General features: G+C 30.9%; 2 protein-coding genes across 2 annotated transcripts; one reads left to right on the plus strand and one right to left on the minus strand.

Annotated features, from left to right (window-relative positions):
* The first annotated feature begins 822 nt into the window (after positions 1–822).
* Positions 823–6231, plus strand: LOC114367222 (putative transcription factor bHLH041). The gene is made up of 8 exons (XM_028324363.1): positions 823–1385; positions 1499–1624; positions 1755–1860; positions 1982–1996; positions 2102–2164; positions 2284–3003; positions 3533–3928; positions 5855–6231. Exons 1-8 carry the CDS (start codon positions 1261–1263, stop codon positions 5936–5938), a joined length of 1635 nt encoding a protein of 544 aa, XP_028180164.1. The 5' UTR covers positions 823–1260; the 3' UTR covers positions 5939–6231.
* Positions 6232–17197: 10966 nt separating this feature from the next.
* LOC114425895 (DNA repair protein recA homolog 3, mitochondrial-like) lies at positions 17198–23564 on the minus strand. Its single transcript, XM_028392875.1, has 8 exons — positions 23321–23564; positions 23127–23184; positions 22562–22779; positions 21688–21775; positions 20417–20589; positions 19690–19836; positions 18860–18994; positions 17198–18203 (listed from the first exon to the last, which is right to left on the minus strand). Exons 1-8 carry the CDS (start codon positions 23390–23392, stop codon positions 17796–17798), a joined length of 1299 nt encoding a protein of 432 aa, XP_028248676.1. The 5' UTR covers positions 23393–23564; the 3' UTR covers positions 17198–17795.
* Between the last annotated feature and the right edge of the window lie 379 nt (positions 23565–23943).

Genomic DNA, 23943 nt, shown 5'->3' on the forward strand with positions numbered 1-23943 from the left:
GCAGTGTATGTATAAGAATAGACTAAGGATGAGTGGGTGTCATTATAATATTAGAAGTATTATTATTAAGCTGTATTTGTATAACAATTGACTAAGGTTCTCTCGTTCCATTTGTGTTTTTAAAATATATACTAATGTGTTTGAACATTCTAAACGAAAAAAAAAATATGATGGGAGGAGAAATCTAATTAAAAATGTTTAAATAAGTTTTTTTTATAAATTAATTATTAATAAAATAAATAAATATTATTAAATTCATTTCTCGCATCAACTAAAAATAATAATAAAATAAAATACAAAAATATATAATAATTTATCTTATAAGTAGATTTTATAAAATTAACCAATTTAATCTAAATTTAAATATTAAGATATATCAAAAAAATTCTTAAATTATTATCAAGCAGGTCTGTATAATAAGTTGAGAACAAACCAGATATTAACTTCTTTAGAAATTTCAAAAGAATTGATGTCAAGTACTGGAAAGAAACACCGTGCCTTCCACCCTTGACTAATTTTCAAAGCTTTCAAGCATATAGACTTTGACTTTACTACTTTTCCACCCATTCCTACTCTACTTTTCTTTCATGCTTTCACTTTCCATCAGTTCTAAAAACCATCTCAACTTCCATCTAGGCCCCCTCTTCTCTCTCTCTTTCTCTCCTTATACGTTCAGTAGTAAGTGCTTCTTTGCCGCTACTTTTCAAACTCTCTAACTTGCCTGGAAACAACAAGACAAATATATTTTTCCAACACCCACATGCAGGTGGTGCTATAGCTTTTATTTGTTTTTCTTTTTCTGGGCAAGCACAATTTCTTTCTAATTTTATTTATTTTCTCCTCCATTCGTTTTAGTTTCACACCGCATATCATGTCTCATCTCATACATTTTCCTCACAGTGGGATCAACCTACTTTAGTACTTTTCAAAACCCTTTCTTTCTCTCTTTGATCCATTCCTTCCTTTCACACGTGAAGTAAATATATTTCTTCTTGAAATTTTTAATGGCTAATTATTGATGAAAGCATTGAAGATTATTTTGTCTCCCTAGCCAGCAGCCAGCACCTAGCATCAATCTTGATTCTTCCATTCTACTCTCCTCACTCACATACACAGATCCACCACATGTAGGACTAGTAGATTGCATTTCATAAAAGTAATGGCATATAGAAAAGGGAAAAAAAGTACTATTACTAGGGACACAAAATATATACTCTTCTATCTCATGATCATGATGCAAAAGCATTAGCATCAAGCACCATGCACCCCATGGAAAGCGTCTTCTCTCTCTCTGTTGCCGCAAGGGCTGATTTTATCCAATTTCTGGTGCAGTCTTTTGGCTGCAGTTACATTTGTCTATGGGCATATGATTCCATTTCACCAAAGTATATTTATGCAGCATATACACATATTGTTCCATTTTAATTATATTATAAACATTACATATATAGTTCTGAGACTTTGCTGATTTATTTATTTTTTTGGCATATATATATAGTCGTTTGAGCTTCTTGGATGGTATCTACAATCTAAGGAACAACCAATCAAGTTCAAGTTTGGGGAGTGTGCAGGCACAACAGCTTTTCAGTCAGTTCCGGACTTTGACATTTGATATCAATGATGAGTAAGGCTATTAGCTCTAATGTTCACTAATTTTTAATTAATGCTTAATTTGCATATGGAATGTTATAATAAACAAATTATTCTTCTTTTCTAAATAAAAGCAAGCATATATATTTGTTTGTTTTATTCAGCCGTGTTCCTGGACTAGCTTTTCGGAATCAACGGTCATACCTTGAGCTCCAACAATTGGAACTTCTCAGACTAGCATCCACAGAAATACAAACACAATTTTTTCAGGTAATCTATTCTTCTAAAGAAAGAAAATTCCCTTCAAAGTTCAAATTAATGCTATATATTTAACTATTCTTTAAGGTTATGATGGTACTAAGTTTAGTTTCTTTTTTATTTAATTTTACAGGAGGCAAGGATTAAGGTTCGTTTGTTGTAAAAAAAAATCAAAATACTTTATGTTTTTGTTCCTAATAAGTTTCATGATGAACCAGAAATCTTATATACTATTGTATCTTCTTCTTCTCAGACTGCTGTTTTCATGGGGTGTAACAAAGGAGAAATTGAGCTTGGTTTCTTAAATATGTCCCAAGTAAGCAACTACATATATTCTACCATATATTAACATATTTAATGACAACTTCATATACTAAAAGATGAATCAATATTGTATTTTGAATATTGATTTCCCAAATTATTTTTTTTGTACAGGTTGACATTCAAACAACACTTAGGAGTTTGTTTCCTGAAGATTTTTCCACTAGAGTACTGTCCCAGCAAATTGATCAAAACCCTCCAGCATCATCTTCATCTTCTCTGAGATCAATCTCCACAGGAAGCCCTGAATACTCATCACTTCTATTCAGTATTCCAGGAACTTCTCAACCCCACTTTTCACCTGAGACACTTGGAGCATCATCATCATCAAGACTAGTGCCACCAATGCAGCCAGTGCCAAATAGTCCTCACCAACAAGCCATTAATAATATTCAAGCATTGGCACAAGTCCCTTCTCTAACCCAATTCCCCACACCAGAAACTGAACATGATGCAATCATGAGAGCAATCCTCTATGTTATATCTCCAACAACTTCTCATCATCATCATAATCAACAGCACCAACAAAACTTGCCTTATAGTAGTAATAATTCTCTTCCTGTGGTGCATCCTGATGCTAGTGCATTCCAGAGGTATAGACAAGACTTAGGCTCCAACAACATGGTCTCCAATATTCTCAGAAGGCAAAGCCTCATGAAGAGATCTTTTGTGTTCTTTAGAAACTTGAATTTTATGAGAATGAGAGATCGCATTCAAGCAACGTCTCGTCCCACCAATACTCAGCTTCATCATATGATATCAGAGAGAAGAAGGCGTGAGAAGCTAAACGAGAATTTTCAATCCCTTAGAGCACTTCTTCCTCCGGGAACAAAGGTACAAATTACTAATCAATTCAATGTTCTTTTATAAGCAATGCATTATGCAATGAGCAAAACTCATACACAACACCATAACTATATAGTTAATTAATGCTGTTTTCTAATCAAAATTTGACGTTTAATTTGGATGACTATGATAAAATATTAATTTTAATTAAAGAACAACTATAAAGTAGATACTACAGAGAGAGCTTAATAGGCTTCCAAAGCTCAAGTAATCAGAAATCATTCTTATATAATTTTTAAGATAATTATTATAAAAATCAATGAATTTACATACAAGTTTATAATTAAATGATTGTATAAAAATAAATAAAAAACCAACCTTTACACCACTACAGGAAAATTAGATTATTCGTTGCGACTTTTGTAGTTGATAAATAAAAAATATCGTTGCAAAAACAACTTTAACCAGCGAGATACTTGTCACTACAGATCGCTACCTAAGTTTTTACCATTTTGTTTCCATTTGTTGTATATTACAAAATTAATGCCTTGAATTTGAACATATTTTAATATGATAGAAAGACAAAGCGTCTATACTGATAGCAGCAAAGGAGACATTGAGCTCTTTGATGGCTGAAGTTGATAAACTGAGCAAAAGGAATCAAGGGTTGACGTCATTTTTGTCAGCCAAAGAATCTACAACTGAAGAAACCAAGGTAGCTAGTTTATCGCCAAATAAAAGATTAAGTGTCATAATTTCACATGTACCCGAATCAAGCTCATCAGAAGAGAGAATGGTGGAGTTGCAAGTGAATGTGAGAGGACAAGTTTCTCAAACTGATTTATTAATCCGGTTATTGGAATTCTTAAAACTGGCTCACCACGTGAGCTTGGTTTCCATGGACGCAAACACCCACGTTGCAGAAGGGAATAATGCACTACATCAACTATCCTTCAGATTGAGGATTATTCAGGTATGTGTACGTATATCTATCTCTAGAATAATTCATGAAATAGCATAGAATAACTTAGTCAGAAAGAAATATTATATAGCAATGGAAGCTTAAGTGCTTTCATGTATAATTTTTGTGGGTCCAATAGACAATTCTATAAGTATAAGAAATTGATTGGTCATAAAATTAAACATTATACTATTATTATGATAATATATATCACAATGAACTTGCCTTTAGAGAAGGACTCTAAATGTACATTTGATTAAATAAAGACACTTGTTTCACCTGCTACTTCACCTAGGGATTAACTTAGTTTTTATAATGAATAATATATATATATATATATATATATATATATATATATATATATATATATATTTGAAGTCGAGTGAGCCAGTGGAATACATGTTTAAGTTAGCCACACGTAGCTAAAAGAAAATATATTATATACATATAAAGTAATTTGAGTATTATTTATGTTAATGCAATATAGTATCACTCAGTAAGGAAGATTTTACCTTTCAAAATCTGTCCCACCATGTAAGGACATGCAAGACATAAATATAAATATTCAAATTAAAAGAAAGTTTTGTCTACATAACTAGTTGCACATGTCAAACTTTTCAAAAATGGGTGGCGCACGACAAGTCTATTTTTGCATTATGAGAGTGGAATTCGTGCATACAAAATCAGACAATTAGATTAGGAAAAATAAGTGACGGCTTCTTTATTACAGGATCCAAGAACCCCCCTTATAAGTATAATGATGAAAAATATATTTTTGTTTACATATTACAATGTTTTAAAGTTAAGAGGAAGGAGCTTCGAACGTGCAGTTGTGATTGCTAAGATGGTTTGGTTTTGTGTGCTTAATTTGTCACCATCCGCAGATGACACAAATTACGTATTCAATTCAAAAAAAGTAGGTTCTATTTTGGCAGCCATAGAAAATGAATCAGCATAAAATATGCTGATAAATTTCTATACGTATAAAGTTGTCTCGTAAGAGAAGAAAACTTATAAACTTGTGGTGGTGGCTGTTGTATTATAATTATACAAAACGACTAAAAAATAACGTCACAATTTTTTAGTACTACGTGTCATCCAATTCCGATTCAATTTGGTTTCGGTTAGTCTACTATTAAATGATTTTTTTATGGGAAAATATTAGTTTGATAGTTTTATTAAAAATATAAATTAAAAATATTTGAATTTGTGACTTTTCTTTCTTCTTTTCCGTTTCACCCTAATTATTACATCAATTTTATATATTTCTCTACCGATATATGTTACTTCCTCTGGTCTCCAAGAAGAAAAAAACATATTTCACACATAGGAATTAGTTATCTTCATTAAAAGTGAGTCTCAATTAAAAATTGAATATTTTTCTTAAACTATTATTTATTTGATTTTGATATCAAATATAAAAAAATATTTAATCTTATTAAATAAAAATTATTTTAAAAATAAACTCATTAAGACATTAATAATTAAAATTTGTTTATATTTTTAAAAAAAAGTATTGCTTATATTCGTAATAAAAGAGAGTATGATATATTAGTATATTATGATGTGTATGGATTATGAGTTAATAATTATCTACTGACAATATAAAATAATTGAAATAATATGACTTCAAATAAAATTATGGTAAAAGTTAATAAATAATACAAATATATCATATATGATTTACAAATAAAATAGAATGTAAAACTATTTTTTTTTTACTGAATGCAAGTAAAACTATTTTATTGTCAATGTATTCTGTCATGTTCTATTTGCCATCACGTATATATTATAGTAGTATTAATTTCGTAAACCACATTAAAATTCGTGAAAAACATAACCCAAAAAGACTATTATAATTTATATATGTACCCAAAAGATTATGATTAGTAGGGACCTTTTTTGTGGAGAATAATCAGATGTGGATGTTATGTGTAGGGAAGTGAATGGGACGAGTCTTCCTTCGAGGAAGCAGTGAGAAGAGTAGTTGCTGACTTGCTACAGTACCAAATGGACCAATAACTTTCTTTGACCAACTTCACCACTCTTTGATTTATCCTGCGGCGATAGTGCATTCTTGATTTTAGTTTAAGTCCCATCAAATCCATTTAATTCAACACCCCACCAGTTGTTGTTATATGTTGGTTTCACAATTAAATTGGTTTTATTAATTAAGTCTATTTATCATATTTGTGTATGTTGTTGATTTTTTTTTAGTGTAAATCACGTATTTTTTTTTATTAGAAGTAATTTTGCTCGAATTGAAGTAATCGATCTTATTATTAATAATTTTATGATTTTATTTTATTTTTCTACTATGTATGTACTTCAATGGTGATTGTTAAAATCCTAATCATCTTGTTAGATGATAACATGTCAAAAGGTCCTACATGACATTTATCAAAGTAATTTAGATGCAAGATCATCTTAAAGACTAGAAGTTGATGTAATTAGATAAATATTGATGAATTAAAATGAATAATTGTCAAGAAAGAAAAAAAATGGAAAACGAAAGGAAGATACGTCGTATAAATAGCCTTTCAAAAAGAAAAGATACGTCGTATGTATAAATAAAAAGACAGATAACCTAATTGATTTTAATGAAACTATAATTAATACTGGCTGATTCAATTGTATAGTGGTCGTGGACCGACTCTTGGCTATAATGTTATGCATATGATATTTTTTTGAGGTATAGAGACAGTGTGTATTGTAGGATATTAAATTTGTACATTGAGTCACCGACAACTAACTTATTTAATTAAACTGAAAAAGTAAAAATGAATTCATTGTTATTTTTAATTAGAATACTTTCAATTTAATTTCACCAAAAAACAATACTTATATATCTATCTACTTTATAGTAAAATGATCAAGTAAATGTATATTTATTTTCTCACTTTATATATTTATCTAATTTTGAAGGAGTCAATGAAATCCCACACATCATATAACCAATTGAACCGATTTAAAGGGACTTATATAATAATTATTTTAATTTATATCCAGAAATATCGTAGCTTATACATCAAATTTATTTTCCTTATATCCTTTGTGCTTATGTGTACTCTGTACTGATGAGTGCTTGGTGTGAAAGGGATTTTAATTACTAATTACAATCTATGTTAAAGCTAATTCTGGCTTTTTTGCATGCATTGATGAAATTTTTTATGTCGCCGACTTCAATTTAGCAATTTACACAAGGACCAAGGGAGCAACATTTGACAATGAAACAGATTGATGGATACAATCCATTTCAAAAGATGATCAAAATCATAAAGTCATTATAAAATAGCAACCCACAAACTAATGGTTTTGTAATTATTCATTCTATCAAGTACATTAGGATTCTATCGTTAGTCAATGAATTTTCTTTTTGGAAATTTAAATTAATCATGTTGGGAGAGAGATGACGGTTTTGACTATGCATCCTCTCAGGCCAACTTATTGTTCAAAGAATTCAATAAGTTCTGAAGACAATATAATGTTTTTGTTTTCTTCAGTAAGATCTATGCCGAATCTGTACCACAACCACGATTTGTTACATTACATGAACATATTATTGGAAAATTACCTAGAATTTTTTACGTGAGAATAAGATTAAAAACCATTGACTCTTAATCTTATCATAGATGGTTAAAATTAAAATAAAATAAGTCGTATATGATGGTATGATATTATATATTGATTATATATCTATACATAATTATATAGTCTATATTTATTTCTCTTACTTTTATATATTAAAATAATTCTCCATCAAATATATATGTCATATTTTATTTTTAATCATTTGGATACTATATGAGATATTAGCGAAAATAATTTTTTATTAAATTTTTTATTTTTTAGTTAAATTTTGGATTAGTCAAAAGTCAATTTTTTTTATGAACAAGATGGTTAATATAAAAAATATTCTACTTCTAGTTTCTAACTACTTTAATTAAAAAAATTATACAGTAAGAATTATATATATTCATCAAAAGAATACCAATGCAATTACCTATCAAGGAAGATAATTGTCACAAACAAACGAAGCTCGCACAAGATAAAACATATTAAAATATGTATTCATAAACAAAGTCAAGACTCAAGATATTGGTTCTCACATTTTAGTATTTTAAGCACACAAATATTAATTTGGATAAAAAAAAAGATATTTTTTTGTAAATAAAATTTACTGACCGTAAAATTAATTTAGACCAAACGGAAAAACTAATCAAATACGGAAACTAATGTTCAATCCAACTTGTCTTCTTATAGATTTTAAAAAGGTTTTACTACTATTCATGTAATCCTTTTACTACATTGTTTTTTATATATATTTTGGTCCTTATACCTAAAAAAAATTACCAGTACATGTTTTAGTTCTACATAATATCTTTTAGTTATGTTTTGGTTGGTCTCTTCCGTCAATTATCTCTTTCAATGTTATTAGTTAATACTGCCACAAAATTGAATTAGGCAATGCAAGACCGTCACAAATTTTCTTATAATTATAAGCAGCCGAAAATTGTTCTCGTCACAAAATAGAAATTATTTTCACCTAACATTTGCTTGTAAGCAAACAAGTTACAAGCTAACTCGGTCACCTTATTTTTATTAGTGCATAATTGTTAGCATAAAATATATTTAATTAAATTTCTATGAAACAAACAATAACAAAAAAGATAATATAGGAATGTTATAGAGGAAACAAACAGAAAAAAATAGGACAAATTGATGAAAAAGTGTAGAGATGCATTAACAATTTTAAAGGTTGTTGGAATGCAAGTATAATATGAAGTCTCATTATGGATAGAAATGAACAACTTGAGTAATATATGTGAGAAAAATATGCAAATCTAAAGCCTTACAATTTTAGAGTTTAATATGGTATTAAATTCACTTATATAGTTTCTTTATGGGTTTTTAAACTCTCTCATATTTCTCAACAAGTGATATCAAAGTTGATGGTTCAACCAAGTAATTGGCTCATATAAGTATAGTGGTGGTAGTGACAATGTGGTGGGGATAGCAATGAAAGTGGTGCAACCAATGGTGGCGATGTTGACAATGGTGGCAATGCAGATAGTGGTGGTAATGACCATTACTAGAAAATAAACTTCTAGCATCGGTTATTAAGGACTTTTAACATCCGTTATCAACTGATGTTGAAACTACCAACATTAAAAGTGTCCATGTTAACATCATTTTTTGAAAACCGATGTTAAATTAAACTACACAACATCACAACATTGATTGTAATTATACATAGCACAACTGTAATTTGAGTTTTGGCTTCCAAATTTTGTGATTGTGCAAAAGTCTTCCATCCATAGCCAATTTTGGCAGATTTCCTCCAATGATTATAAACAATCTTGCATTTCGTAATCCATTCCAAATTCAGATATGGGTGAACCTGCATCTTTCATAAATGAGTACATGGTACTCGACACATCCTGAAAGTAACATTAAGTTCATCTTAGATATGTATATGATTTTAAAATTTGGCAGACAAGGGTGTTTTTGTACTAATTATATATAGTGTTGAGTTACTCATCAAACTGTTACAAGTCACATTGTACTCATTCAGCAAGACTTTAAAAGTGAATGAGTTAGGAATTTGGTGGTACATGGAGTGTCATTTAGGATAAGCTTTTGGTTAAGAGTTGCTTTTGAAGATGTTCAGGAAGAAAACACTTTGTCCAAAATGGGTCATGGTCACTTGATGATTTCCTATGAGTCAATAGAAATCTCTAAGTTCTATTCATCCAACCAATATAGTTGGGTTCACCAGATCTTGATTATATGTAATAAAGTGTATGTTATCATTACTGTCTAGCATCTCACTTCACCATAAGGCTACATTTAAAGTAAATTAATATAAGTAATATTGATGTGTTATATCATGTCACGTTTATTTGAGAACAGTCTTGAAATTCCTAACTTGATCCTTAATATGAACTGTGTTGAACATTTCATCTGGTTTTCTATTAATCTTCATCATTGTCGTAACCATTTCATTCTAATCTTTTGATCTTCATTCATCGTTTCTAAACTCCATTTACAATATAAAAGTTACTATTAATCCACAACATCTGTTTTGCCTTAAATATGTTCAGTTAGCAACTATTAATCCAACGTTGTATAGTCTCTAATATAAAATTACCCTTTGGCTTAAAAGCTAAAGCTACTTAAAAATAGATATGCATGCCTACCTATTAGTAGTAAACCAAGAGATATGAGATTGGTCTAGTACATGCCATGGAGTTGAAAGACACAGTGCATATACCCATTTTTTAAAACCAAGAATGGTATTCCTATTTTCAAAGTATCAATTTTTTGTTTTAAGTTAAAAACTCTAACATCATCTTGGGTCTGTGATAGAGGATAAAAAATTTTAACCTAGAATGTATGAGGATTCTTATCAGGTGAAATGGGTCGACGCGTAACTCTGTTGTGGTTGGCTGTTAGATGGACTGACCATGCTCTACCAGTTTAAACATGGATCTCTACTTGACTATATAGGAAAATTCTACTCTTTAAGTACACAGTAATCAATTAATGTTTTATCATTTGTTTCTCTATGGAATTGCATCAAAATTGCAAGAGGTACTTCAAGTTTCCCTTCACGTACACACATTTTTATTCATTATTTTTTTTGTCTCTCTAATCATATCAACTATTGGAAAAAAAATTAGGGGCCTAAGGTCTAAGGCTATGGCAGAATTCTCACACCAGCACAAAGTCTCATTATAAGAAAACAAACAAAACACATAATTTAAGATTAACTGCAAATTTGACTGCTTTAACATTTTTGGAAAACAAACAAAACATAGAATTATCTCACCAGCACAAATCCTATATGAAATAGTATATTCAAAGTTTCAAACTGTCAGTATTTGTAGTCATTGAAGCATAACAGAGCAAGAAAATAAAACATGAGGTCTGTTGAGGACTGTCTCTAATGGCATCGGTGAGATGCTGAGAGTCCGAGATTGAGTGAGGAATGACGAGGTCTAGCGGCGGCGCAGTAGTGCAGAGGTCTGGCGTCGCATCGCATCGTGAGTGAGGAATGTTGCAATGTGTTATGGCGGCACGAATGAAGTGAAGACCGAGAGGCGAGAACGAATAGGCGAAGAGAAAGAGAATGGAGGTGTGAGAGGCAGCGATGACGTGGAGACAGAGAGGTGAAGAGGCACCGCGAGAGGTTGTAGTGCCAATAATGAGAGAGTTTCAATGCCACAAGTGCGAAAGTGAGAGTGAGAGTCAGAAAGGCAGAGGAAGGGAGCTCGAGGGTTTTCGGCGCCATAAAATCATTATAAAAGATCCCACAACATCGATTTTTCAAAAAATCAATGTTAACACGAGTCCATTAACATCAGTTTTTGAAAAATCGATGTTAGTGAACTCATGTTAACATCAATTTTTAAAAGATCGATGTTAATGGACTCGTGTTAACATCGATTTTCTGAAAAACCAATGTTAACAAACTCGTGTTATTTACGAGTATGCCATCGTATTTTTGTTAACATCAATCTTTTATAAAACCGATGTTAATGTAGCAATGTTAAAACCATTATTTGTAGTAGTGGACGATGTGGTGGTGGTAGCATTGGAGGTGGTGAAAATAATGGTGGCGATGGTGGTTGTGGTATTAGTGGTGGTGGTGGTTGTAGCAATGTCGGTGGTGTTGGTTACGATGGTGGTGGCTTTCACAGTGGTGGCAATGGTGGAGGTGGTATTGTTGGTAGTAGCGACAATGAAGGTGGTGCTGGTGGTGACATTGATAGTGGTGATAGTGGTAGCAATATCAATGGTGGTGGTAACAATATCGATGGTGATGATGATGTCGGTGATGGTGACGGTGACACTAATGATGGTAGTAGCAATGTTGTTGGTGATGGTGATGTTGGTGATAATGATAACAGTGATAACAATGCTTATGGTTGTAGTAGTGATAGTCAATTATGACGAAGACGATTGTGGTGATGATGATGACAATGACAAAAGTGTTATTAGTGGTGGTGGTAGTAACAATAGAGATGGTGGTAATAGTAATAGTATTAATAAAAAATGTGATTGTCAAATGTGAAAAATATATGTTTTTTAAAACTAAAAACCAAATTCACAACAGTTTTTTTTCTTGGTTTTAAAAATTGGTATAAAAGTATTTTGAAAATAATTTAAAAACAATTTTAACTTTATTTTTGTCAAACATATTTATTTTAAAAATTACATTTAAAACTCAAAAACCAAAAAATCACAACCATTCCAAACAAATCCTAAACTAGTGAGATGATGTTTCAATAAGTGCTGTAAACACACAATCAAGTAAAATTGTACATAAATGCATAAATCCTTTGAAATATCATAAATGCAAACATGGAAACATAGATATACAATTGTGCACGTTATTATTTATCTTTTTCATTTTTTTCTTCTTTAGAAAAATATTGAGCTTAATTAAGTTGTTAAGGAGCATCCCCTTATTTTTGTCATAAACTCGTATATTCATATTATTATATATACTCCTCTGGTTCAAGGAGTCCTCAACATCTTATATTTATCTTTCGCCAGTCTGACGAGCCATTATCATTTATTTGTAAGCATTTAGTATCATTGTGCAATTATATGTAAGTACGAAGTCTCATATGTCAAGGTAAAAACATGACTAATATAATATGTTGTTGTAGGGCTCTCGGGCATAGGCCAAGTATAGTCGTGCTTAGCATTGGACCCCTAGGGCGACTAGGTCAAGTATAGTCTTGAAACATGACTAACAAAGTAATTAAAATGATATTTAGTCTTTTATTAAACATAAAATTAATTATTTTAATCATAATGCTACTTTTATTTGGGTGAAACAAACATATTTTCCTCAATTAAACATAAAATTAATTATTTAAATCATAATGATACTTTTATTTGGGTGAAACTAATTTTTTCCTCAATTAACCTAAATATCAATTTATTTATTAAAATTAGACTGGATTTAGCTCTTATTAAACCAATCTTTTTTCTATGTTTACCAAATCCTAGTCAATCACTTTTAACCATCAATCGTATGTTAATCCCTCTATATTAAAGTGTTAAAATAAGATTATGTCATTGTTTTGTGCCATAAGCCATTTTTAAAGCTGTAGAGATTAGAGTTCATCTTAATCCACTTAATCTTTGATTAGGAGTAACATATTTTTAATGTAACTCTAAACTGTATTGTAATACTTTGTTAGTGAATTTAGCTATAATCACTTTTCCTAAGAGATTTTAGTTGTCCCTAGGAATTTTTACTTCAAAAAAAAAATGGAGTCAGAACATTAGATAAATAAGTTTCTCAATATAGTTAATGAGGTCATCTTGCAGTAAGGCCAAGACAATTGAGTACGGTCCTTTTGGGATGGAGACAACAGACAAGGATTAGTTATTTACTTTTCTAATTCTTCTTGTTTGTTGGTGTTAGTAATTTCTTAGCATTTTTATAAGAGTGGTCACCAATCGGGTCAAGTTAAGTTTCGGAAAATTCTTAATCTAATTTAATTAAAATTGATTAGATTGGGTTAGGTTGGAATTAAAGTACCTTTTGATAATAATTTCATTTATATCAACCCAGTTAAATTTAAAATAATAAAGAAAAACTTAAAATAGGAAAAAAAAGAAAATATAAAAATTGAAAATCATATATTTTCTTAAAAAATCAAAACTATTTTACAAAGCATATTTATTAAATTACATTTCTTTCTCGTGCCTTTAAATGTTTAAATTTAATACGTATAGATTAAGAAATATTCAATAGAAGTAAAATATTATTATATTTAGACTAAAATATTTTTATTTTATGCTTTATCTTTAATACCTACATCACTAATAGTGAGATATAAATTAAGGATATATTTGGGGGAAAGTATTAATAATTAAATTTTAAAATTTTAAAACATCAATTGTTTTGAGATTAAAAAAAAACTAAAACATTATAAGAAGATGTTATATTACATTATTATTTTTATTTTTTAATTGATGAGATTGAGTCAAATATATGTAACTGCTAAACTTAATATCTAACCCTAGTTAATCGAGTTTGTACAAACTTAACTCGGTCAAAACCGTGATCCCAACTCCTTTTTTTTCTTGGGTCGATTATTGTACCCATCATAATCCCTACTTCTGAATAATAATTTGTCAATCTGAAAATTCAAAGAATCAAAGCAAAAATGTCAAGTTTGACTTACCTAATGTATGAACAATTGCGTGATAAATGAAAACAATAAGAAAAGCTTGGTCCCCAAATATAAGAAACCCACTTCCTTATAACGCCTGGCCCGAAACCTTGATATTGAACGCAAATCTTGTTTGGAAGTTGGAATTAGGACAGTAGACTAATCCTGAGGTAGAAATTAGATTTAAGTAGCTGATGATGTGATGTGATGAAAACTTGATAAGTGACATCATTTCAGAGCATATTGAATGGATTAGAGGAAATTGAAACGAGCAAACTATACTCACAAGTCACACCCTGGTCTTTTATAATGCACAATTTGCAAACGTTACTCCTATTTTTTTTAACCTCTTTAATATATATTTTTTTATAAGGATACCTACCGGTATAATATATTTCATGAACAATAAAGAATATTAATGTCATATATTTTGGGTCATTATGATATTAGGGTAAAATATTTATTAATTTGATTGATAATTAATTATTTGTTGGAAATTTTGATTAACCACTTTATTTTCATCCACAAAATTTGAAGTTGAGACTTTATATAAGGAGATCGAGTCCAAAATACATGATTGATACTTCATAAGGAGAAGTTTGTAATTAACAACATAGATTGATTGGATGATGCATCTTGAAAATACATCAACTAATAGGTATATACATATAATTGCTTAGTTGTAAAAAAAATTGCAATACAATTCGTTATATGAGGGGGTTGAAGGCACACATGCAAAATTGATGAGGCTATGTCATGATAGTATGAAAATTTTGTGTAATTGTTGGAATGCAACAAATAATGTGCTTATATTGCAACATTGCGATTAAGGGTTCATTTAATAGAAACATCAATGTAGTGGAGCATATGTTTCATACCTTTTTACTAGAAGGTATGTGATTTTATATTAACAGAAGCGTAGATCTTCAATGAGTATCAACATATTGACAATGTTGGTGTTAAGTGTTAACATTTATGTTTGTGGTTGCACACTTAAAATTACTCATGGCCTATCATGTACATGTGAACTTGTTAGGTATACCTTTGAGATCCCCTCATGTGCATTGAAAAAAGTTATTGGTTACTATAGAAGAAATGGGTAATTGTTGGGGAAGGTGGCTGAACTTGTTAGATATATGCTTGAGATCCACTCATGTGCATTGGAAAAAGTTATTGGTTACTATAGAAGAAATGGGTAATTGTTGGGGAGGGTGGCTTAACTCTTACACATGAGGTCGATGTATTATTAAAGTGATTTTCACAACTTGACGTGTGTGAAAAAAATCATAATGGAAACGAAAGTTCATGAACTTACATTTTTGAATACCAGTGCATTGTGTCCTCATCTATAAAAGATTAAAACAAAAAAAGCACTAAAGTATGTGAAATTTACTAAATATGCACCTTCAATTTGAAGTGAGTCAATAGGTTGGATTCATGAGTCAACCAATTTAAAAAAAAAAAAACTCATGACTCAACTCGTACATGAAGGAATTTGAACATATTGGTTAAATTTGACTTAAACCCTCAAAAAAACTCGACCCAAATCATTTGGGGTGATTTGAGTCAAATCAGATTCATGAGTGATATGTACTTTGAACACCTTAATGTTAACACAAATTCGAACAATTATTCAAAAAATATTTTGTGCATTTGATGTAACTGAAACTACAAATAATTACATAATGAAGAATGTTTAAGAGTATGGGTATTCATGGATTAGAATGGATTAGTTTTGAAGAGAAAAATCATTTGATCTTATCATTTCGATTTTGTTAATTTAGCATCCAATCAGTTTAATCCAAATTTTTTATTAATTTGATCCAATCTAATTTAAAACGGTTTGGATTGGATCCGTTTTTGGTTTTAATCTTACTTTTAAATTTTTTTAGGAAATACCAACTAAAAGATAAGATATATAATAAATATAATAACAAATAATTTCAAATATCAAATATTTTATTTATATGTCATTATATATCTAATAATAGAATATTTGTTAACCCAAATACTTAGTAAAAATATCTTTAATTAAATATATTTTTCATAAATAGATATAAGTTATATGATAATTTTACAAATATATAAGAAATAAAAATAGAAAAATAATATTATAAATTTATATATATATATATATATATATATATAAAAGTTTAGTTTGAATGGGTTTCTAAAATCAAATCCAAAATTTGATCCGATGCAATTAAAAGTTTCAGTTTTCCAATATTTTTATCCGTTCAATTTTTTATTTATTTGATTTTTGATTTTTTTTATTTATATTGGATTGATCGTTTTATGAAAATCCTTATTTAAGAGTTTAATAATTATACATAAACCTTATATAATAAAAGTCATGATTTCATTTATATGACTTCTGAAATATAAAAGTCAACCAATTTATCAATACACGATAAATTCTGACTATATAACTATATAAAGCTGTTTTGCATCGTTAGTATATAAACATTAAATTTAATTTTTAATTATCCAAGTTTCATACAGAAATGTTTACCTCATTATCTCACGTTAATTATCCAAGTTTTATACAGAAATGTTTACCTCATTATCTCACGTTAATTAAATTTGCTAGATTGGACTAAAGTCTTTTTATGCTTAACTGATGCACACAAACACACATGACGCACTCTAGGCTTTTCAAAATGCGCAGTTGATTATGCAATCACTTCGACTTTCAAAAGTGAAAGTGATTTGTTACATTAACAAATTGATTTTTCAGCACAGTAGATATATGATGAACTAATTGCCGGGTGCCATAATCAAATCAGTTTTGTTAAAGCTAGTAATTAAGATAAAAATAGTAAAACACGATAAAATTGCATGAGTAATAAATATTACATTTTTAATGAAAATATTTTTCAAACATTACTTATTGAAAAGAATGTTTGCGTAAACTGTTTGAGAAACAGTCAGCAAAAACTTGTCAAGTTCTACTCATTATTTGATAGTTCTCATACATAGCTTCTCTTTTCTATCTGACTGCAGGCAAACTCATCCATTCCCTTCAATCAACTTCATCACACATTCATGCAATCAACATATCAGAAACATTGGATAAAAGATCAAACAGCTCAAATATCAAACATGTGTTTTAAACGTGATTGATTTCTCATTCTACAGCAGCAGATTCGGGCCAAAAAAGGCAAAAACAATAAGTAGCTAGTATTAGCTTCTGCATCATTTTGTAATTTGACGTGAATTTCAGATCAGTTGACTTGTATCCAAACACAGCATAAGTCTAATTTAATGATACAAGATGATCTGACAGATCTTCATCTAATAATTTTGATTAGCTGGAAGGGTAAATGCATGCAAAATCTTACAGCAAGGAATACATATACACACAGACCATTATATAAAGTGAAGCTTAATATCCTTCTAGGGCCCTTGATTCCTATCATTAGATAGTCTTTTCCTCCCAGTCACAAAACTTGGACGCCCCATGTGACTCGTGGCTCGCATAAAATGACCAAAAATTTCAATTTACAAAGGCAATGTGCCTTGTGCTTGCAAGGAGGAAAAGTGTTCAAAACTAGGAAGCATGAGGCATCCGTGCTTTTACCTTTTCGAGACACCTTCATCTGTGAGGGCCCTTTGAGTAGGGTACATTTTTTGAAGCAGGGAGATTAGAAGCACCCCATATTTTGAGGTTATTTGCAAATTTATGCTTCCGCAGCAACAGGGGCAGGAGCAGGAGCGGCAGCTTCATCGGTGGAATCAAGCGATACCATTTCTTCCATTAGTTCCATAACATCTCCAATCATCTCCTGCTCCTCTGGCTCCAGTTCTGGCTCAGCATCAAGAATCTTCTCCCTGAGCTTTGTTGCTAATTCTTGTACTCCATCGCTCTCAGCCAGGAATCTCTTTAGAGCATCCTTGCCATGGAAATTCCTGCCATTATATTCAAAAAACGAACCACTCTTCTTTATGATTTTGTATTTTACGCTCAACTCTATGATCTCTGCTTCTCTACTTATACCCTTGCCAAACTCAATCTCAAACTGTGCAGTTTTAAATGGAGGGGCATGCTTGTTCTTCACAACCTTGACAAGAACCTGACTTCCTAAAGTCTGCATAATAAAATGCCATAAAGGACAAGTACTCGTACCATAAATTAGACCTTAATATGTTCAAAGCAATATTAAGACCCGCAGCTGTAAAATATTGCACAAGCAGAGACCACATACAAAAGATTAAGTGCCTGTTTGCATAAGCTTATCCAAAATCATTTTTGAGAGAAGAAAATAAGAAAAAATGAAATGAATTTCTTCACAAGCTATAATTAGCTTATGCGTAAGTTAAAAATCATCTTTTTGAAAAGCTATATGAGAAAGCTTCTACAAATTAGCTTATGCATAAGCTAATTTTAGCTTATGAAGAAACTCATTTCATTTTTTTTCTTATTTTCTTCTCCTAAAAGTGTTTCTGGAGAAGTTTATCCGATGTCCAAACAGGCCCTTTAAGTGTAAGAAAAAAGAGCCTATCCTAGATAGCTAGTGAAGAGCACTAGTTTGAGGGTCAGCATTAGAACAATCTTGCATCCAACAATCAAATAATAAAGATCCTTCGGTCTAACTGTTGTTAGAGTACTTGTATAATTATAAAGGTATGATACATTGGGAAGAGAAGAGAAGAGAAGAGTTCACATATATACTCAAGCTTATTTGAGCAGGCATGGCAATAATAATGCAGGATGCAAAGAGAAGAATTTAAAGATGATTTGTACCTCTTCACCCTTCTTGACAAACCCAATTCTTTTGATATTTAGACGCACAGAAGCATAAAACTTCAGTGCATTACCACCACAAGTAACTTCAGTGGGCCCACCATATCCCCCAAAAGTAGATATCTTTGACCTCACCTGGAGAAGCATACAAAAGAATTCCCATAATTAAAGGAGAAACATTTCTCATGTCTCGACTAATTTAAAAAAAAATTACTAGTATCGAAAAGAAAAGATGCACATTCTTACACAAAATACAAACCATAGTAAAATATAATAACTTCTGTCAAGAACATTCCCTAGGATCAAACAACTATCTCAATCAAGCACAATCATGTAGACCTCACAGAGCAAGCTCAACTCTCTAAAAATTTACAAATTTGGTTAACTAGCAATTGGAAACGGGCACACCAATACATCAGTCCAAAAAGATCAGTATAACATGATTCAATTTATTAGTAAACAGAGTGAAAATGTAGCTTGGCAAAATGACATTAAATAGGAAAAAAACACCAGCAAAACAAAACTAGAAACACCATAACAATCTGGTTTATAAAACATTCAAATTATAACAGCAAACTCGTACTATAGAACCTAAAAGCACATTGGCTGTCAGACACTAACCAAGCCCAACCTTAATCACTAAATGGAAAGTGAACTACTCCGGTTCAGAAAATATAGTCACGGACCGAGATGGAATTAGTACACATCAGACTAGCCCAACCCAAACATAAATTTGTTATGCATGCTAAATTGCTCAATTTAAATAAATAAATATTCACAAATTGTCATAGGAAAACATGATGATAGAGAAATGAAACTGTAGCTGATACCTGATTTATAAAAATCAATATACACTGTGAAAGTGACAAGGAGTGGCACAATTTCCGAAGAGCCTGGCTCATCAACCTAGCCTGCATTGCCATGTGAGCATCACCCATCTCACCATCAAGCTCGCCTTTAGGAACAAGAGCAGCTACCTATAAATGGAAACATAGCAAAAAGTTGAAGACACTATCGCAACTTATGTAAGTTCAGAACATCAACCCAGTGAAACAAGATATCAATGAAATCATCTTCAATTCCAGACCATATCAAAGCTAAAAAATTATATATATATATATATATATATATATATATATATATATATATATATAATGTGAGTATAATACTCACATAGTCAGATATATATGGTAAAATATTTTAAGAAGTTCTAAATTAGACTGTGTTTATGCTAAAACATGTGTCATTTCCAGAACAGTATCCACATCACATGTTTCAGGCTCCCAAGAACCTGCAGCCAAACACATTATTTGCTGCACAATACAGGCAAAACAAAGATCTCCAAGTGCATAACTTACATTAAAATTATTTCATTATATACAATTATACATACATACTGACACATGACAAAAGTCATTCAATATTTACTTTTTTAAGTAATTTAAAGCATTTAATAGGGTGTATTAATGCTTTCACACCAGGTGCACATGGAGAGACAATCAACAATCACACACATAAGTATTAATAAAAACAAAACATGCGCAGTTCCATACTTACACTATCAACAACAATTGCATCAACTGAACCACTCCGGATTAAGGTATCAACAAGGCTAAGTGCTTGTTCGCCACAATCCGGTTGTGAGAGAAGCAAGTTCTTAGTATCTACGCCAATTGACTCTGCAAGTGTCTTATCAAGTGCATGTTCAGCATCAACAAAGGCACAGTAGCCTGCATGATACAAACAAATTAATTAACAGATATACTATTTACAAGTTAAACAGTACCAAAAATATACAACCTTCTTGTTATCATTAAACTTATGGGAACATAAGCCCAAATTTAACATAGCCCCCAAAGATAACTTTTCTGTAAGATTTAAATTATACAAACAAACTCTTCTTTCTTTATTAAAAAGTATGACAAGTGGGGAGGATAGGACACAACGCTGTTTATCCAACTGAAAATCTGGAAGTGCCTACAAATTATTGGTATAGGATAAGCCTCTAACTTATGAGAGTTTTTTAATTGTAAAATCCTATTAAGACTTTTCAGAGAATAGAATGCCAAGCTCTCTTAAGTTTATAGTTGCTTACTGTTGGAAAATAGGTCATGATGTACCTATAGTAGTATCTTACTATTTATTTTTATCTGTTGTTTACCTGCTCTGTTTAGAGCTTTGTATCTTTTGTACTTACCTCTCTTCAGCTTACTGAGTAAGCTAAGTTTTCTAATATCATAGAGCCTAAGTGTGGAGAACACACTTAAAGGATTTCCATTCAATCCTCTCCGGCTATATTCAAGTCTTACAAAGAATTTAATGACGGAACTTCTGAAAAAATGAAGGTAAATAAATTTATTTTAACTTGTGCAAAAAATTTGATTCATTATAGCTGCTTAATTCATTTTATTTTATCTCCTATCACTGTTTGTAGAAAAGTTCATCAAAATTGGTTCATTGAAGCAGGGATTGATAAAATAAGAACACCCTTGCATGGATTAAAACACAAAATTTCCACTTCCAAACAAAAAGCATTCATCCAAAGAGTGTTTTAGAAAATGATTTAGACATTTTTAAAAAATTATAAAATTAAAAACAAAAAGCATCCATCCAAAGTATTACTTCAGCCACACAAAAGAGAATGGGAAAATTATTAAAATAATTCTGACTGCCTACAAATGATCACTACATTACTGTTGTGGTCATATTTACAAAAGACAAGTTGAAATTGTAGATGTAAATTGTAAAGTGAAAATCTAATACAACCAAAAGCAATAGACATTTCAATTATCTTCAAAAAAAATTTAAAAAATGCATATTAAGATAACCTCCTTGCTTTTGTGCTTCTGCAATCACATGCAAAGCAAGAGTTGTTTTCCCAGAAGCCTCTGGACCAAATATTTCCACAACACGCCCCTACAGGCATCACAGTTAAGTTACATATAATGATCAGAATATAGCAGTTGCATAATGATATAATAGAAACCCCAGAAAAATTCCAGTCTGATTGTACTATTTGAATTAGGAAACGGAGCTGATACAGCTCTTATGGACAAGGAAAAACAGTAAACCAGAGCCTATAGCTCCTCCAGAGAGAAACTCTCATAACTGCCCAATACTATACCCCCAATGACTCCCTCCTTCTCTCACCATCTTCCTATATCCAATATTCTAACAGAATTCCCCCTAACGTGGTACCCACTGCCATGTCACAAACTAATTCTCCCTTGGGCTCAAATCCATCAACTGATCCAATTCCTCCCTATCAATCTGTGATCTGCAGGTCCTATCGTGACTGAACATATGATTGTTTATCTCATTGCTTTTTTCTCAATATACACACACTAAACTATTGAAACCACATCTCATAACCAGAAACATACTTTGCAAAGTAAACTATTGAAACCCAAACAACCTGTTAAGAACATTAACAAGAGATATTGGCCTTATAAACTGAAACATACACTGATATTTTCAAAGGAACAGATAAAGTTGTGTAATTGTAATAGGCAAATACACAAAAGAAATATGGAGGGAAAATTAACAAATTTAACCCAACGGCCTCACCCCAAATCAAAGGAAAATGAAAAGGCTTTTTGTCATCAGCAAGAGCACTTATTCAATATATTTATAAAAATAAAAAATAAAAAAAAAGAGTTCAAAATGGTTCAGGTACAACAGAAGACAAAGACACACGGATACCTTTGGAAGACCTCCAACCCCAAGTGCTATATCCAGAGCAAAAGAACCAGTAGACACCACAGGTACATTTTTTGGTGCCACGGAACGACCAAGCCACATGATAGATCCCTTTCCATATGCAGAGGTGATCTGATCAATAGCTTGTTGTAATGCCAAATCTTTCTTAGACAAGTTCTCTTCACCTGAGTCACTTCCATCTGATTTAGACCTCCTTTTACCTTCAAGTGTATAAAAAAGTAAAAACATTATCAACTTAAAATCAGCACAAACTCTTAAAATACCCAAAGAAAAAGTAATAATAAAAATCTTGCAGCATGAAAAAAGCAGCAACCCCTAAGCCAGTATATGTGCTTACTATGCTAAAATGCACAAAACTCATGCAATAATAAAAAATAAAAATAAAAAATGCACATTTTTATGTTCCTGTTTCGCTCACAGCAACAACTATCTACTAATTCCAACAGTCAACACAACAAAACGAATAAACATTGGTGGTTCCAACTTCCAAAACAGATAGTTATGTACGAAAATAAAACTAAAAATGATACTTTGAAAAATCCCTTACGAGTTGAAAAGCTCAAAACTTGAGACGTGCCCAATACTCCTGGTTTAAAGCAAAAGCGCTGCAAGCAAAAGGGTACAAAAAAATCATCATCATCATTCATTCACGCACCAATCCAAAAAGAAAACATTTTTTATAAATAAATTAAAAAAAAATGTTCTTTAAAAAAGGAGAATATAAAACATGTAATGCATCACCGTTAGAAGGTCAGAGTGGAAGAGAGAACGTTTGAGGAGGGAAATGTTAGCGTTGCGAAGCAGACTCGCCATGGAATAGAAGGCACCAAAAGAGGAATAATTATTATTTTTTTCAGAAATGAAGTGTGCAGTGTCAGTGAGTGAACTAGCTAGTAATAGACTGGAATGTCTTTTTTTCTTCTTTATTTTTTATTAATTTTATATCGGTGCAATGAATTAGGGTTTGTTTTCCCTCCATTTTCAATTTCCACTGTCATTGCCAATTTCCAAGGGGACAATTCTTTTTGTTTTTGAGGGAAAGGTTTCTGTGTTGTTACATCTTTGTTGGGTCTGGCCCATGAAATTTTTTTATAGGTCTGTTATGGGCTTTGCTAGGTGCACCCTGATTATTGCTTATGCACCCAACATTAAAACAAAATTTCAAAATTATCCTTAAGTGTTTTTTATTTTTACGGATCACATAATCCATATGACTATATGAATCACATAATCCGTATGAGTTAACTCATAAAGATTACGTGATCCGTGAGTGTTTTTTAAAAAAAAAAATTAATAAATTATTTTTTTAATAGTAAATATTTTTTATTTATAAAAAAAGTATACAGATTAAATAATTCGTATGA

Source organism: Glycine soja, chromosome 9 (genome assembly GCF_004193775.1).
Source record: "Glycine soja cultivar W05 chromosome 9, ASM419377v2, whole genome shotgun sequence".
NCBI classification, from domain to species: Eukaryota; Viridiplantae; Streptophyta; class Magnoliopsida; order Fabales; family Fabaceae; genus Glycine; species Glycine soja.

What these genes read in the sequence shown, in the direction of transcription:
- LOC114367222 (XM_028324363.1), top strand. Translation starts at nt 1,261, where the DNA reads ATGCACCCCATGGAAAGCGTCTTCTCTCTCTCTGTTGCCGCAAGGGCT. An exon ending in TATGATTCCATTTCACCAAA is followed by an intron (nt 1,386 to 1,498) that starts GTATATTTATGC and finishes ATATATATATAG; the next exon opens with TCGTTTGAGCTTCTTGGATG. An exon ending in TTCTTCCTCCGGGAACAAAG is followed by an intron (nt 3,004 to 3,532) that starts GTACAAATTACT and finishes TTAATATGATAG; the next exon opens with AAAGACAAAGCGTCTATACT.
- LOC114425895 (XM_028392875.1), bottom strand. Translation starts at nt 23,392, where the DNA reads ATGGCGAGTCTGCTTCGCAACGCTAACATTTCCCTCCTCAAACGTTCT. An exon ending in ATGCAATTGTTGTTGATAGT is followed by an intron (nt 19,837 to 20,416) that starts GTAAGTATGGAA and finishes TTCCATTTATAG; the next exon opens with GTAGCTGCTCTTGTTCCTAA. An exon ending in TATTGATTTTTATAAATCAG is followed by an intron (nt 18,995 to 19,689) that starts GTATCAGCTACA and finishes ATGCTTCTCCAG; the next exon opens with GTGAGGTCAAAGATATCTAC.